Source organism: Coregonus clupeaformis, chromosome 33 (assembly GCF_020615455.1).
Source record: "Coregonus clupeaformis isolate EN_2021a chromosome 33, ASM2061545v1, whole genome shotgun sequence".
NCBI classification, from domain to species: Eukaryota; Metazoa; Chordata; class Actinopteri; order Salmoniformes; family Salmonidae; genus Coregonus; species Coregonus clupeaformis.
The window spans coordinates 29,528,399-29,542,966 of record NC_059224.1 but is presented as its reverse complement, the minus strand read 5'-3'; the positions used below and the strand labels follow the sequence as shown (position 1 = coordinate 29,542,966).

The window sequence follows — 14,568 nt, the reverse complement described above, 5'->3', positions numbered from 1 at the left end:
GATCTTGCGTGGAGCCCCAGATCGAGGGAGATTATCAGTGGTCTTGTATGTCTTCCATTTCCTAATAATTGCTCCCACAGTTGATTTCTTCAAACCAAGCTGCTTACCTATTGCAGATTCAGTCTTCCCAGCCTGGTGCAGGTCTACAATTTTGTTTCTGGTGTCTTTTGACAGCTCTTTGGTCTTGGCCATAGTGGAGTTTGGAGTGTGACTGTTTGAGGTTGTGGACAGGTGTCTTTTATACTGATAACAAGTTCAAACAGGTGCCATTAATACAGGTAACGAGTGGAGGACAGAGGAGCCTCTTAAAGAAGAAGTTACAGGTCTGTGAGAGCCAGAAATCTTGCTTGTTTGTAGGTGACCAAATACTTATTTTCCACCATAATTTGCAAATAAATTCATTAAAAATCCTACAATGTGATTTTCTGGATTTTTTTTCCTCAATTTGTCTGTCATAGTTGATGTGTACCTATGATGAAAATTACAGGCCTCTCTCATCTTTTTAAGTGGGAGAACTTGCACAATTGGTGGCTGACTAAATACTTTTTTTCCCCACTGTATATCATATTTTGATATCAAGCCAGCAGCGATCACTGAACACCAGAACAGATATGATTATGTGATTTCAGTCAATCTTCACATACACTGAACAAAAATATAAACACAACATGCAACAATTTCAAAATGTTTACTGAGTTACAGTTCATATAAGGAAATCAATCAATTGACATGAATTCATTAGGCCCTAATCTATGGATTTCACATGACTGGGAATACAGATATGTATTTGTTGGTCACAGATACCTTTAAAAAAAAGGTAGGGGCGTGGATCAGAAAACCAGTCAGTATCTGGTGTGACCACTATTTGCCTCATGTAGCATGACACATTGCATAGAGTTGATTAGGCTGTTGATTGTGGCCTGTGGAATGTTGTCCCAATCCTCTTCAACGGCTGGGCCAAGTTGCTGGGCCAAGTTGCTGGCGGGAACTGGAACACGCTGTCGTACACGTCGATCCAGAGCATCCCAAACATGCTCAGTGGGTGACATGTCTGGTGAGTATGCAAGCCATGGAAGAACTGGGACATTTTCAGCTTCCAGGAATTGTGTACAGATCCTTACAACATGGGGCCGTGCATTATCATGCTGAAACTATTTGCACTGCCCCCCCACCCCCACCCCCCACTCCATCTTTCTACGCTGCTGCTACTCTGTTAATTATTTATGCATAGTCACTTTAACTCTACCCACATGTACATATTACTTCAACTACCTCAACTAGCTGGTGCCCCCGCACATTGACTCTGCACCGGTACCCCCCTGTATATATAGCCTCCCTACTGTTATTTTATTTTACTTCTGCTCTTTTTTTCTCAACACTTTTTTGTTGTTGTTTTATTTTACTTTTTTATTAAAAATAAATGCACTGTTAGTTAAGGGCTGTAAGTAAGCATTTCACTGTAATGTCTGCACCTGTTGTATTCAGCGCATGTGGCCAATACAATTTGAATTGATTTGATGGTGGCAGATGAATGGCACGACAATGGGCCTCAGGATCTCGTCACGGTATCTCTGTGCATTCAAATTGCCATTGATAAAATGCAATTGTGTTCATTGTCTGTAGCTTATGCCTGCCCATACCATAACCCCACTGCCACCATGGGCACTCTGTTCACAACGTTGACATCAGCAAACCGCTCACCCACATGACACCATACACGCTGTCTGCCATCTGCCCGGTACAGTTGAAACCGAGATTAATCCGTTAAGAGCACACTTCTCCAGTATGCCAGTGGCCATCGAAGGTGTGCATTTGCCAACTGAAGTCGGTTATGACGCCAAACTGCAGTCAGGTCAAGACCTTGGTGAGGATGACGAGCACACAGATGAGCTTCCCTGAGACAGTTTCTGACAGTTTGTGCAGAAACTCTTCGGTTGTGCAAACCCACAGTTTCATCAGCTGTCCGGGTGGCTGGTCTCAGACCATCCCGCAGGTGAAGAAGACTGATGTGGAGATCCTGGGCTGGCGTGGTTACACGTGGTCTGCGGTTGTGAGGCCGGTTGGACGTACTGCCAAATTCACTAAAACGACGTAGAGAAATGAATATTCAATTATCTGGCGACAGCTCTGGTGGACATTCCTGCAGTCAGCATGCCAATTGATTGCTCCCAAAAAACTTGAGACATCTTTGGCATTGTGTTGTGTGACAAAACTGCACATTTTAGAGTGGCCTTTGATTGTCCCCAGCACAAGGTGCACCTGTGTAATGATCATGCTGTTTAATCAGCTTCTTGATATGCCACACCTGTCAGGTGGATGGATTAGCTTGGCAAAGGAGAAATGCTCACTAACAGGGATGTAAACAAATTTGTTCACAACATTTTTGAGAAATAAGCTTTTTGTGCGTATGGAACATTTCTGGGATCTTTTCAATCAACTCATGAAAAATGGGACCAACACTTTACATGTTGTGTTTATATTTTTGTTCAGTATAATTCCCCCAGCTCTTACAAAGGTAACTATCCCCTCTATCAAATAATTGTTATTCATGATCTTTGACACGTATCTGTCTAGTAATAGGCCTATGGCATTCCCTTATAAACCTACATATTTTACTGATACATCTGTAAAAAGAGAGAGACCCCCGATATGGGTAAGAGTAGATTCATAAACCAATAAATACCCTGGTTTAATGTTTTGTGTATTACATTTCACAGTTTCGCACACAGATTTGTCTTTACATTGATACATGAACCCACTCAACCCAGTGGGAATATTTTGGACAATATTTGAACACTTGAAAAATTGGATGTTCCTTTAACAAGAAAACATGATTTACACTCAAAAACAACGTCCTTATGACGTCCCATGCCTATTTTTGCACGCTGGGATAGTACAATGACTTCACATCTTCTCTTGTGACTACTGCACTTTTCCCTGGCTGAACACTGTCTGAACACTGGAACACAGACTGTAGGCTATTACAAGACAGCCACTTAAAATAAAGTTATGGCAGCGCAAACAGAGCCTGGTTAATTCTGATATGGTCTCCACAGAGAGGCTCTGATACCCATCAGGGCCCAAGACTTATCGGCGGTGACAAACCCTGTTAGCACCCGGCCCTAGAGTGCTGCGACTGGGAACTGACTGTGGGAGGGAGAGGGAGGACGCTGTAGGCTAAACGGCTCATGTTTAGATGAGATCACAGTGTGGCAGCTGCCTGTGAGCAGAGGAGCATGTGTCTGTTTTCTAATAGAAACAATGTCATGTTCACAAGCAGCACAAGAGCACTGTAGGTCACATGATCCAGATAACTGATGGAGATAAGCACTCACGCTAAATGCAGGTAAATCCATTGATCTTTTGTTAAAGTCAATTTGTTATGTTGTAAAATACCAAACCTCTTTTCTTTGAACGTTTCAAGAGCACAGAAACTGTGGATAGTGCTTGATTGGCCCTCTAGCATAACATAAACAGCAATAATAATGAGTGTAGGCCTTAACCTTTTAGAAGCATAAGTTACTATATTCTACTCTATAATTCAGAACTGAACAATAAGAAAATACTTAATATGAAAGGCTCCATTTGTACTGATTAGCAGCAGTAGTACACCACTTCAGAGGCAGAGCACCAAAGACCAGTGTATCAGAACTAGAGCTTTAGTGACACCATGTGGTGATGATACGGCATTACAATTAATTGCTGTATTTTTCCCCCATGATCACAGTCACATAAACAAATCAAATCAAATTTTATTTGCCACATGCGCCGAATACAACAGGTGTAGACATTACCGTGAAATGCTTACTTACAGCCATTAACCAACAATGTATTTATTTCTTAATAAAAAGTAAAATAAAACAACAACAACAAAAAAGTGTTGAGAAAAAAAGAGCAGAAGTAAAATAAAATAAACAGTAGGGAGGCTATATACAGGGGGGTACCGGTGCAGAGTCAATGTGCGGGGGCACCGGCTAGTTGAGGTAGATGAGGTAATATGTACATGTGGGTAGAGTTAAAGTGACTATGCATAAATAATTAACAGGAGCAGCAGCGTAAAAAGATGGGGTGGGGGTGCAAATAGTCCGGGTAGCCATGATTAGCTGTTCAGGAGTCTTATGGCTTGGGGGTAGAAGCTGTTGAGAAGCCTTTTGGACCTAGACTTGGCGCTCTGGTACCGCTTGCCATGCAGTAGCAGAGAGAACAGTCTATGACTAGGGTGGTTGGAGTCTTTGACAATTTTGAGGGCCTTCCTCTGACACCGCCTGGTATAGAGGTCCTGGATGGCAGGAAGCTTGGCCCCAGTGATGTACTGGGCCGTACGCACTACCCTCTGTAGTGCCTTGTGGTCGGAGGCCGAGCAGTTGCCATACCAGGCGGTGATGCAACCAGTCAGGATGCTCTCGATGGTACAGCTGTATAATTTTTTGAGGATCTGAGGACCCATGCCAAATCTTTTCAGTCTCCTGAGGGGGAATAGGCTTTGTCGTGCCCTCTTCACGACTGTCTTGGTGTGTTTGGACCATGATAGTTCATTGGTGATGTGGACACCAAGGAACTTGAAGCTCTCAACCTGTTCCACTACAGCCCCGTCGATGAGAATGGGGGTGTGCACAGTCCTCTTTTTTTTCCTGTAGTCCACAATCATCTCCTTTGTCTTGGTCACGTTGAGGGAGAGGTTGTTATCCTGGCACCACACGGCCAGGTCTCTGACCTCCTCCCTATAGGCTGTCTCATCGTTGTCGGCGATCAGGCTTACCACTGTTGTGTCGTCGGCAAACTTAATGATGGTGTTGGAGTCGTGCCTGGCCATGCAGTCATGGGTGAACAGGGATTACAGGAGGGGACTGAGCACGCACCCCTGAGGGGCCCCCGTGTTGAGGATCAGCGTGGCAGATGTGTTGTTACCTACCCTTACCACCTGGGGGCGGCCCGTCAGGAAGTCCAGGATCCAGTTGCAGAGGGAGGTGTTTAGTCCCAGGATCCTTAGCTTAGTGATGAGCTTTGAGGGCACTATGGTGTTGAACGCTGAGCTGTAGTCAATGAATAGCATTCTCACGTAGGTGTTCCTCTTGTCCAGGTGGGAAACGGCAGTGTGGAGTGCAAGAGAGATTGCATCATCTGTGGATCTGTTGGGGCGGTATGCAAATTGGAGTGGGTCTAGGGTTTCTGGGATAATGGTGTTGATGTGAGCCATGACCAGCCTTTCAAAGCACTTCATGGCTACGGACGTCAGTGCTACGGGTCGGTAGTCATTTAGGCAGGTTATCTTAGTGTCCTTGGGCACGGGGACTATGGTGGTCTGCTTGAAACATGTTGGTATTACAGACTCAGTCAGGGACATGTTGAAAATGTCGGTGAAGACACTTGCCAGTTGGTCAGCACATGCTCGAAGTACACGTCCTGGTAATCCATCTGGCCCTGCGGCCTTGTGAATGTTGACCTGCTTAAAGGTCTTACTCACATCGGCTACGGAGAGCGTGATCACATAGTCATCCGAAACAGCTGGTGCTCTCATGCATGCTTCAGTGTTGCTTGCCTTGAAGCGAGCATAGAAGTGGTTTAGCTCGTCTGGTAGGCTTGTGTCACTGGGCAGCTCGCGGCTGTGCTTCCCTCTGTAGTCTGTAATAGTTTTCAAGCCCTGCCACATCCGACGAGCGTCAGAGCCGGTGTAGTACGATTCAATCTTAGTCCTGTATTGATTCTTTGCCTGTTTGATGTTTCGTCGGAGGGAATAGCGGGATTTCTTATAAGCGTTCGGGTTAGAGTCCCGCTCCTTGAAAGCGGCAGCTCTACCCTTTAGCTCAGTGCGGATGTTGCCTGTAATCCATGGCTCCTGGTTGGGGTATGTACGTACGGTCACTGTGGGGACGACGTCATCGATGCACTTATTGATGAAGCCAGTGACTGATGTGGTGTACTCCTCAATGCTATCTGAAGAATCCCGGAACATGTTCCAGTCTGTGCTAGCAAAACAGTCCTGTAGCTTAGCATCTGCATCATCTGACCACTTTTTTATTTACCGAGTCACTGGTGCTTCCTGCTTTAGTTTTTGCTTATAAGCAGGAATCAGGAGGATAGAGTTATGGTCAGATTTGCCAAATGGAGGGCAAAGGAGAGCTTTGTATGCGTCTCTGTGTGTGGAGTAAAGGTGGTCTAGAGTTTTTTCCCCTCTGGTTGCACATTTAACATGCTGGTAGAAATGAGGTAGAACGGATTTAAGTTTCCCTGCATTAAAGTCCCTGGCCACTAGGAGCGCTGCCTCTGGATGAGCATTTTCCTGTTTAGTTATGGCCTTATACAGCTCATTGAGTGCAATCTTAATGCCAGCATTGGTTTGTGGTGGTAAATAGACAGCTATGAAAAATATAGTTGAAAACTCTCTTGGTAAATAGTGTGGTCTACAGCTTATCATAAGGTACTCTACCTCAGGCGAGCAAAACCTAGAGACTTCCTTAGTATTTGATTTTGTAAACCTCGATCAACCTAGAGAATTTAAATTATACTTTAACTAATGTAATATCCGAAGCATTAGTGACCAAGGGAAGTATAACTGTACTCACCTGATGCTGAAGCAAAGCACCCTGGGATGTGAGGAGACCACAGTGTGCTGTAGATGACCCCTTCATGACCCTGGAGGGTGCAGAGCGACTGGCCGCCATGGCTGAGATCCCACTGTTGGAACAACAACTCCACTCATAAAAAAATTAAGCCATGCTATTTTTCATCCAATCCAGTTTGACTATGAGTGCGTGTGTGTGAAGCCACTACTACCACCACCATGTTGAAACGCACCACTTTGGCTGTGCGGTCCCACGAACCTGACACCACCAGGTTCTCCTCCCGGGTCTGACTCCAGTCCACAGAATAGACCTGGGAGAACAGGAAGTCCATCAACTCAAACTACACTAGCAGCAAAGCAACAACAAAAAAATTCACACATTGATAATGCATGGACCAGTAGGCTACAGTGATAACATTGTCATTTAGTAATTATACTGTACTTACAACAGTATTACAATAACGCATTGTAAGATGGGATCCTAAAATTGTATGCTTATAATAGTTACATTGGTAATACGATGATAAACTCATGCAAGGTAACAAGCCCACCTCCTGTGTGTGCTCTTTGAGCACCTGCAGTGGCCCGGGCTGGGGGTTGGCTGTGTCCCAGACCTGCAGAGACCCGTCTCCTCCTCCCGTTACCAGCATATGCTCATTACTCTCACTCCACGTCACGTCAAATAGACCATCATTCCAGTCAAAACTACATGAAACAGAGGTAGCAATACGGTGAGAGGATGCACCAGCGGAGTTGTTTCAGTGACTGTTGACTGTGTGATGTATTGTTGTCAAACTGTCAGTATGAGAAATGCAACTTGGAAAGTTGATTACCTTTTCACAAGAGAGATCCCTGTCTCGGTCTGCTCCAGCACAAGCAGTGTCCCAGATCCTTGTACACACACACTTAATTAGAATAAATGCAAGTAAGAATTGCATTCATTTGCAACAATTTGTCTTGGTTTCATGATAACACTATGGAACCTAGCTAAAAACAATGGCTGTCATATTGTAATCTCCAACAGTAATCCACAATAAATACACACTGGCAGTCTAGCACCTATCAACCTGTCAATCACAATGTGACATTTTCCCGAGCCCCGCTACTCGATTTCTTCGTGACGAGACTAATTTATTGAATAGTTTACACAGCTTAATCACCTGCAATTCCATAATACTGGGATGTCGCACACGCCAATCGTGTTGGAATAAACGGTGATATCTCCACTGCATAGCCGTGTCGAGCTGGGAATTTGAACGTCTTCATAACCTTTCAAGTCGTTTGGTGGGTTGTACTAGCTACTATGTCACTGCGTCATCAAACAGAGCAACACTTGGTTGTAATGTTTAACCTGCCCAAAATAGCTGTGTGTGCGCATACTTTTATGAAAATACAATAGGCTACAATGTAACAAAGCTTTATTCATCAGGAACGTAAATATATATTGTTAATAAACATTAATCTCTTCTGCACGGTCTCCACACTTCCTTGTTTTGCGAGATCATCACGGAAGAACAAAGATCACAAGCTTTCTGATTGGTGAGTGATTTCTTGCAAGCACCTCATTGGCCGAATGCCTTTGAGCGCTGATTTACTGAACCCAAAACAGCCCTTGTGTTATCATTGAGGGGGTTCGATCAATATCGCCCGTGTAGGCATGTTTTGCACCGAGTGAAAGTTGATTGCATTCATTTTGGAACAGGGCTTACTCCCAAGCGTGAGCCATGTGCCCCGTTCAAAGCCCATAGCGAATTCGACACAAAACAAAGTGACGTAGGAGCATGTGGAGTAATGAGTAGGATTCTGTTTTCACATGCAAAAGTGATTGCTTTTTAGCTTTATATTCAAACATGTATTTTATGGAAAAGAGATGTAGCTTATGTTTCTGGACGATGCAACATGCTGCCTTGTTGTTCGATTTGAGAGGGAGACCCTCCCTACCCACTTTCGCCCTATGATATAACGGGCCTTTCTTTGGTGCCTCGCGGCTCATCATAATCGAATCTGCCCATTATGAGCAATAGGCTGACCAGGTACTGAGGCTACCACTTTGATCATCGTATAGAACCCAGTCATAGATATTTTATTATCTGGGTTCTCTATGGTCCAAATTCATGTCTATGGATTGGATAATGGGTATCCAATGGTTTAATAAATTTCATCACAAGGTGGCGACATTGCCATGGGTGTCTGCAATCACTCACTTGAACGTATCAACCATCTTCTACTTTATGTAACTTAAAGAATCTCATTGGTCACCTGTAGTGTCCAATTTAAGATTGTTAGGTTTCTTTAGTCTTGGTCTAGTTATTGTTTTTCGTTAGGTAACTTTATATGGTGGGATAAAACTAATCACAATAACTATTTTAAATTAAATAAAAATCACTTTTTGCAACTTCATCACAAATGTTTAAAATAATAATAATTGTATGACTTAGATCATATTGTTGAGTGTTTGGCAATTAAAGTTTGAAGTACAAAGTTAGGTATTTAGGCCTACTTACCTAGGCTTGATATTTAATCAGTCTTAAATCTAAGTAAGAACATGAAATCCGTTGAGTTATCAATGTGATTTTTATTTTTGCCGCATTAAGTTGATTAAAACTATTTCACAAAATAACCATAATCATATGGACTCGATAAACATTAGATTTAACAAATGATAAACGATGATGATGAAGCCTACTAAAAGGTGTGCAGACCAGCCCAGGCTAGCCCACAGCATTGGCCATTTGACGTTTCTGTGGATCATGTGCGCCTTTGATTTATGACTGGCACTTCAAAGCGCTCGCGCCGGCGTGAGAACCAGTCCGGAGCAAAGCAGATAACCCGCGGATTTATGACCGAGCGCTGTTCCCATGATTGTCGGTGGGCAGCAGGCACTGTTTGTCGTAATCCCCATTCACTTGGAAATGCTGATACTTTTTCTTTTAAGGAATTTAATGGTGTGACAGTGATTTACTAATGTAAATCTTTCTAACAGACCCAGGATAAAGAGACTGGATTAGGCCAGCATAAAGATCCATCTTGGGAGGAGTGACCAAAGTTGTTTTGCCTTTATACTTCTGTTCCAAACCAGCGGTTTGTCAGGGCTGTTGATACCCTGCATTTGCGTTGACAAGTTCTTTCTCCAAGGGAGAAAATAACAGAACCAGACTCTTTACAGATTCTCTTTTTTCCCCTTTGAATGCCATTAAGCATTGACATAGGCTAACCAATGCAATCAACTAGAGGTGCAGTCTAAAAGTGGCACAATAGACACATGAAATGGATATCTTTTAAAACGTCAAGGTCTATAGGTCCCTATAGTAGATATAATTACAGAACAGGGTGAGTTTTGATGGGAAAGGCTAGAGACATTTTGGTGACTGATTTACAACTGTGTATAGGCAGTGCCAGACAGTGCCAGTTATGCAATTGTACTTATGTGTGTCTCTCTTAGGGAGTTTTGTTTTTCCCATCCTCTCAACAACACATAACAGGAAAGATGAATATTTTCCCTCACCAAAATAGATTAAACATATACTTTGTGGTCTTCAATTTGTGACTTGTAAAAAAATAGCTTTTAATATGGTATTACAGTATTGGCAGTGGCACACACACTGTGATCTGTGGTGAAAACAAAGAAGAATATGCTCTGAGTGGCCAAATATTCAACAAAATGTTTAATCAGTGACATCCATAGAGGGCTGTTTGCATAGAAACCGGTTATATAAAAAGACAAACAAGTTACAGTAGTATCATTGAACTGCAGTTGGAAGCACTATATGCGATGTGTTGTTTTTGTACTTTATAAAGAAAAAAGCTCCTGTCATGTCTTTCCAGCAGCAAATTGAAGTGCATCATACCAAATATGTCTTCCTCTATCTTCAATATTGCTTCTAGTTAATCTAATATTTATACATATTTACAAACTTGTTAGTTCATGGATTTGATTAGATACACACTGCATTGATTCATGCGTTGACTTATTATCTCCAAAACCTTTGGTTCTTCCTCCAACGTTCTTCATTTGATTGATTAGAGCAACTCCAAACTAAAGACACTGCTTTGTGATTGTTAATCCCACTATTTTCCACCAAGAGTTGAGATCAAAGCAAAACAAAACTTCTGCTGGATTTAGTTTCCATTTCACTGATTTTGAAAATAGCCAATTTTGGAGAAACAAATGCACTAAAGCAATAGTGACAGTGAAGAAAATTATGAAAACAAATTGACACTGAAGAGGGAGAAAATGGAGGCTAGAGAGGTCTAATTTGAGTGCTGTTCTTTAATAAAATAAAACATTAGTACATTTTAAGTGGATCTAATTATCCTCTCTCTCTCTCTCTCTCTCTCTCTCGCTCTCTCTCTCTCTGAATTTGCACACAGCCAGAAATGAAATAAGCTGGTGGAATAAAAGTCTATGGACACAAAAAAAGCCATAGTTAATAAAACAATCTTGTCCCTTTATCTGTATAGTGTGGAAGGCCTCCAGCCACACTGAGACCTTGTAAAAGTCAAACACTTAAAAGGCTCCCACTTCTGTTCCCCAAGGTCTGTATGGTTTGCTGCTGCTGCTCTCTCGGTCTCTGCTCTGCTGTGAAGTGGATGAGGTGGATATGGAGGGGCTCACAGCTGAAGCTACCATAGACGCTGTACTGCTCACACTGTGAGGTGTGAAGATGGGGAATCCTCCGGGAAAGGACAGGGGGAAAGTCTGGGCCGCAGCAGCAGCGGCCGCCGCGTGAACGGTGGCGGAGAGAGACAGGAGGGAGGTGGAGAGTGGGGGGACGCAGGGTGCCACGCTGCCATTAGAGGGCGCCCTGTGAGAAGAGTCAGTGTGGGAGAAGGTGGCCGTTAGGAGGGCCGAGCCGCGCTGGGGCACCTCCACAGACAGTCTGCTGGCGGTGCTGTCTGAGGAGGGCAGTCCACTGTGCTGGAGGAAGGCGGCGGGGAGGGGGTGGAAGGCGGTGGCCCAGTGGTGAGGGTGGAGCACCTGCTGGTGGTGTGCCATGGATGAGGTCATGGCAGCCGCCTCCCTCTGGGACGCGCAGGTGCTGAGGTGGGAGACCAGGCGCACGCGCAGGGGGTCAATGCTGTCTAATCCCTCTACAGAGCTCAGGTACCTGGCCACCTCTGTCAGACACTCCCTGAAGCCCACGCTCATGAAGTCCATAGCCAGGGAATTGGCATCAAAATACCCTAGAGAGACAAACAGACAGAGGAGGGACAGTGAAAATGTGAATGCCAAGCAACGATAAATACTGACAGTCCCTCTAACGAGCTGTAATGTAGCCAGCAGCTGCTGATGGGAGTGAAGACTAAATGGTGTGGGATGGATACACGCTGGTCTCTCAGGCTGACCATTAGGGCTCTGGCTATGCCTCCAGGCATAAGCTTAACAGTCTTGGATTGTGCTGGGAGGATTGTATGTTTGTTTTGTCTCCCCAGTGCACCCGTTTTTACGCTCACTGGAAACCCCAAACAAACCACCAACAGGGCAGCCTGTGAATGCAACCTTCTCCCCTCCCACGGATTTATGAAAGCAAACACAATGCAGGGTCAAGTGCTCCTTTTGTCCCAGCATCGCTTTCCCACGAGTTCAACCCTGCCATTAGCATTGATTTCCACTCTTTTAATCTTGTCAAAGGGGTCTGCTTGCAAGGATTTCACTACACAGTATAGCAGAAAGCAGAGAGAAGCAGCAAATGAACTCCATACCTTTACCGCCAGTGGTCTGCAGCATCTTTAGGTGATCCACTGTCATCTGCAATATTTCAGCTTTCTCTAATTTGGCAGAACCCTGCAATGAGCAATAGGATGTATGAAGCTTAGAACTCTCATCACTTTTTACGAATAAAAGACCCACAAAATGTAATTATCTGTTATTGTTTTGATGAAAATGAAACTTTTGTGTAAGTTCCATTTAGAAATCAGAGAGGATATAATTTAAACTCACTTGTTTTTCAAATGCAGTTGGGACAAGTCGACGTAACTCTGATAAACTATTATTGATTCGATCCCTCCTTCTCTTCTCAATGATCTAGGATAGACAATTATATTATTGCATACTTTGAAATATAACAATTCAAGGCCTATTAATAATACTACTACTAATAATGTTAACAATAATGTGACAATAATTAAATACATGTTTAAATAATAAGCCATTTATACTACAGTATTGAATAATAAGTAATACATAATAATAATGATGGTAATAAACTACTCAATAGATAATTACCCCTCTTCGTTTTTTTCTTGCCATAACTTGGGTTGTTGTTGTTGGGGAGCCACATCTAATAAATGACCCATTGCTGTGTCTGCATGGGACAAACATAATCTATATGTTGAAGTTTTTTCCGGATGAGCAATTATCCAAAACCACACAGTTTAGTATGTCTAATTTATGCATCAATACATCGTTTGATAACACTCATGTAGCATGCACTGATCAAGCAAGAGTCTCCTCTATATTCAAAATACCTTGGAGAGAATTCTCCAAAATTGCCTGCATGTGTTCACGAACCACACAAGGTGAGAATTTGCACTTGTCACCTGAAGGTTTACACCAGAATGAAACTTTTTCTGCATGCACTTTTGCTAAATTTTTCTCAACTGAAAGTTTCATCATCATTTCCCCTGTGGCGCACACGCGGAAAATGAAGGCTAACCTAACCAATTTGTGATTTATATTTACCCATTATTTAACCCAAATCATTTCAATGAACTTACCCAGAATAATTATTCTCACTGCCGACATCAATAGTTTCATCCATGTCGCTGTCAGAAGTACTATCCTCACAAGGCCTCTTCATGGTGATGGCGAGTGTATGTCTTTACTAACGTCTCCGTGGATGGGTGCGCGTCCAGGTAGACTGGTGACCGTGCCTATACAATTCCCTCTGTACAGCTTTCCCACGAACCGTTGGAGCCTCAATCACAGATGCAGGGCAGCGTAGCCGCCCACGTCCTGCTTGGGAACACCCACAGAAGAAAAAACACGCCCCGAGCTACTGAGCAATGACGAGAGAGAGAGGTTTGTGCCGCGGCGCTGGACCAAGTTCCCTAGATAATTGGCTCTGCCCAGTATTAGTAGGCCTACTGTTTTAAAACACCCGCGGGCTGCGAAAAGCGTGAGAAACTGTTTACAGCAACGCGGACTGTGACAAAACATACACAGGACATAGCGCACTGTGTCAACCATAACAGAACAGATGTGTATGGCAGGGAATAATCAATTAGACTACAGTGGCAAAACCGTTAGATGAACTTGAAAAAGCAAAGAAAAAATAGTGAATGAGAGCTTAATATAATACATCTAAAAAAGATGATAACAATAAAAACAACATAATTATTAATAAATATATAGTCTGTGTTAATGTTGGTGAAATCATTCATCTTCAGTGAGAAATTAATTCCTCTGAGCAACTACTCCACCTCCTGAAACCTATTCACCATGACCAAGTCCTTCCCTACATAAAAAGAGGCCATATCCCTTACCTAGTTATAGGCCTATGTGGAAAGATATAGTGATATACTTTTTCATAATTGATCACATTAGTCTATGACATGGCTGACAAAGGGATGGTGTGTTTGAGAGAAGTTAGATAATCATATGAACGTTTAAAATGGTGGAACTGAACATCCAGACCATCAGCAATCCTAATCTGCCCCCAGGGAGGGGAAGGAAGGAATGTCTATCTGTCTGTAGTGTGTATGACATCATGGACTTGCATGGAGAATGTCAAGAGTCTACACCTGGTCTTGAACTGAAAATGTCTACTCAACATCAAGGACTATAAAAATAGTAAGTGGAGACATGGAGGAGCCAAGAACATTTGATGTGAGTTTTGGGGAAAGAGATTTTCACACATCTGAACTGAGTCTGTTTAGAGACATGCCACTATGGCTGCATTTACATAGGCAGCTCAATTCTGATATTTTTTCCACTAATTGGTCTTATGACCAGATCTTTTTCAGAGCTGATCTGATTGGTCAAAAGGCCAATTAGTGAAAAAATA

The 14,568-nt window shown here is 43.1% G+C and overlaps 2 protein-coding genes across 2 annotated transcripts in view; both read right to left on the bottom strand.

The window, feature by feature from the left end:
* The window catches only part of pex7 (peroxisomal biogenesis factor 7), a 39,663-nt gene extending 31,592 nt beyond the window's left edge, over positions 1–8,071 (bottom strand). The window contains exons 1-5 of the mRNA XM_041860679.2: positions 7,723–8,071; positions 7,396–7,453; positions 7,114–7,267; positions 6,796–6,873; positions 6,564–6,675 (exon numbers count right to left, since the gene is read on the bottom strand). Of these exons, the coding sequence (XP_041716613.1) occupies positions 6,564–6,675; positions 6,796–6,873; positions 7,114–7,267; positions 7,396–7,453; positions 7,723–7,828 (508 nt within the window). The 5' untranslated portion in view covers positions 7,829–8,071. The remainder of the gene's footprint in view (positions 1–6,563; positions 6,676–6,795; positions 6,874–7,113; positions 7,268–7,395; positions 7,454–7,722) is intronic.
* A 2,143-nt stretch (positions 8,072–10,214) lies between these two features.
* LOC121548968 (hairy/enhancer-of-split related with YRPW motif protein 2-like) lies at positions 10,215–13,523 on the bottom strand. The gene is made up of 5 exons (XM_041860676.2): positions 13,280–13,523; positions 12,789–12,867; positions 12,504–12,587; positions 12,266–12,347; positions 10,215–11,746 (listed from the first exon to the last, which is right to left on the bottom strand). The coding sequence occupies exons 1-5, from the start codon at positions 13,360–13,362 to the stop codon at positions 11,070–11,072; spliced, it is 1,005 nt and encodes a 334-aa protein (XP_041716610.1). The 5' UTR covers positions 13,363–13,523; the 3' UTR covers positions 10,215–11,069.
* Positions 13,524–14,568: the final 1,045 nt, after the last annotated feature.

What these genes read in the sequence shown, in the direction of transcription:
- LOC121548968 (XM_041860676.2), bottom strand. Translation starts at nt 13,362, where the DNA reads ATGAAGAGGCCTTGTGAGGATAGTACTTCTGACAGCGACATGGATGAA. An exon ending in AGTGAGAATAATTATTCTGG is followed by an intron (nt 12,868 to 13,279) that starts GTAAGTTCATTG and finishes TGTCCCATGCAG; the next exon opens with ACACAGCAATGGGTCATTTA. An exon ending in GCAGACCACTGGCGGTAAAG is followed by an intron (nt 11,747 to 12,265) that starts GTATGGAGTTCA and finishes TTGTCTCTCTAG; the next exon opens with GGTATTTTGATGCCAATTCC.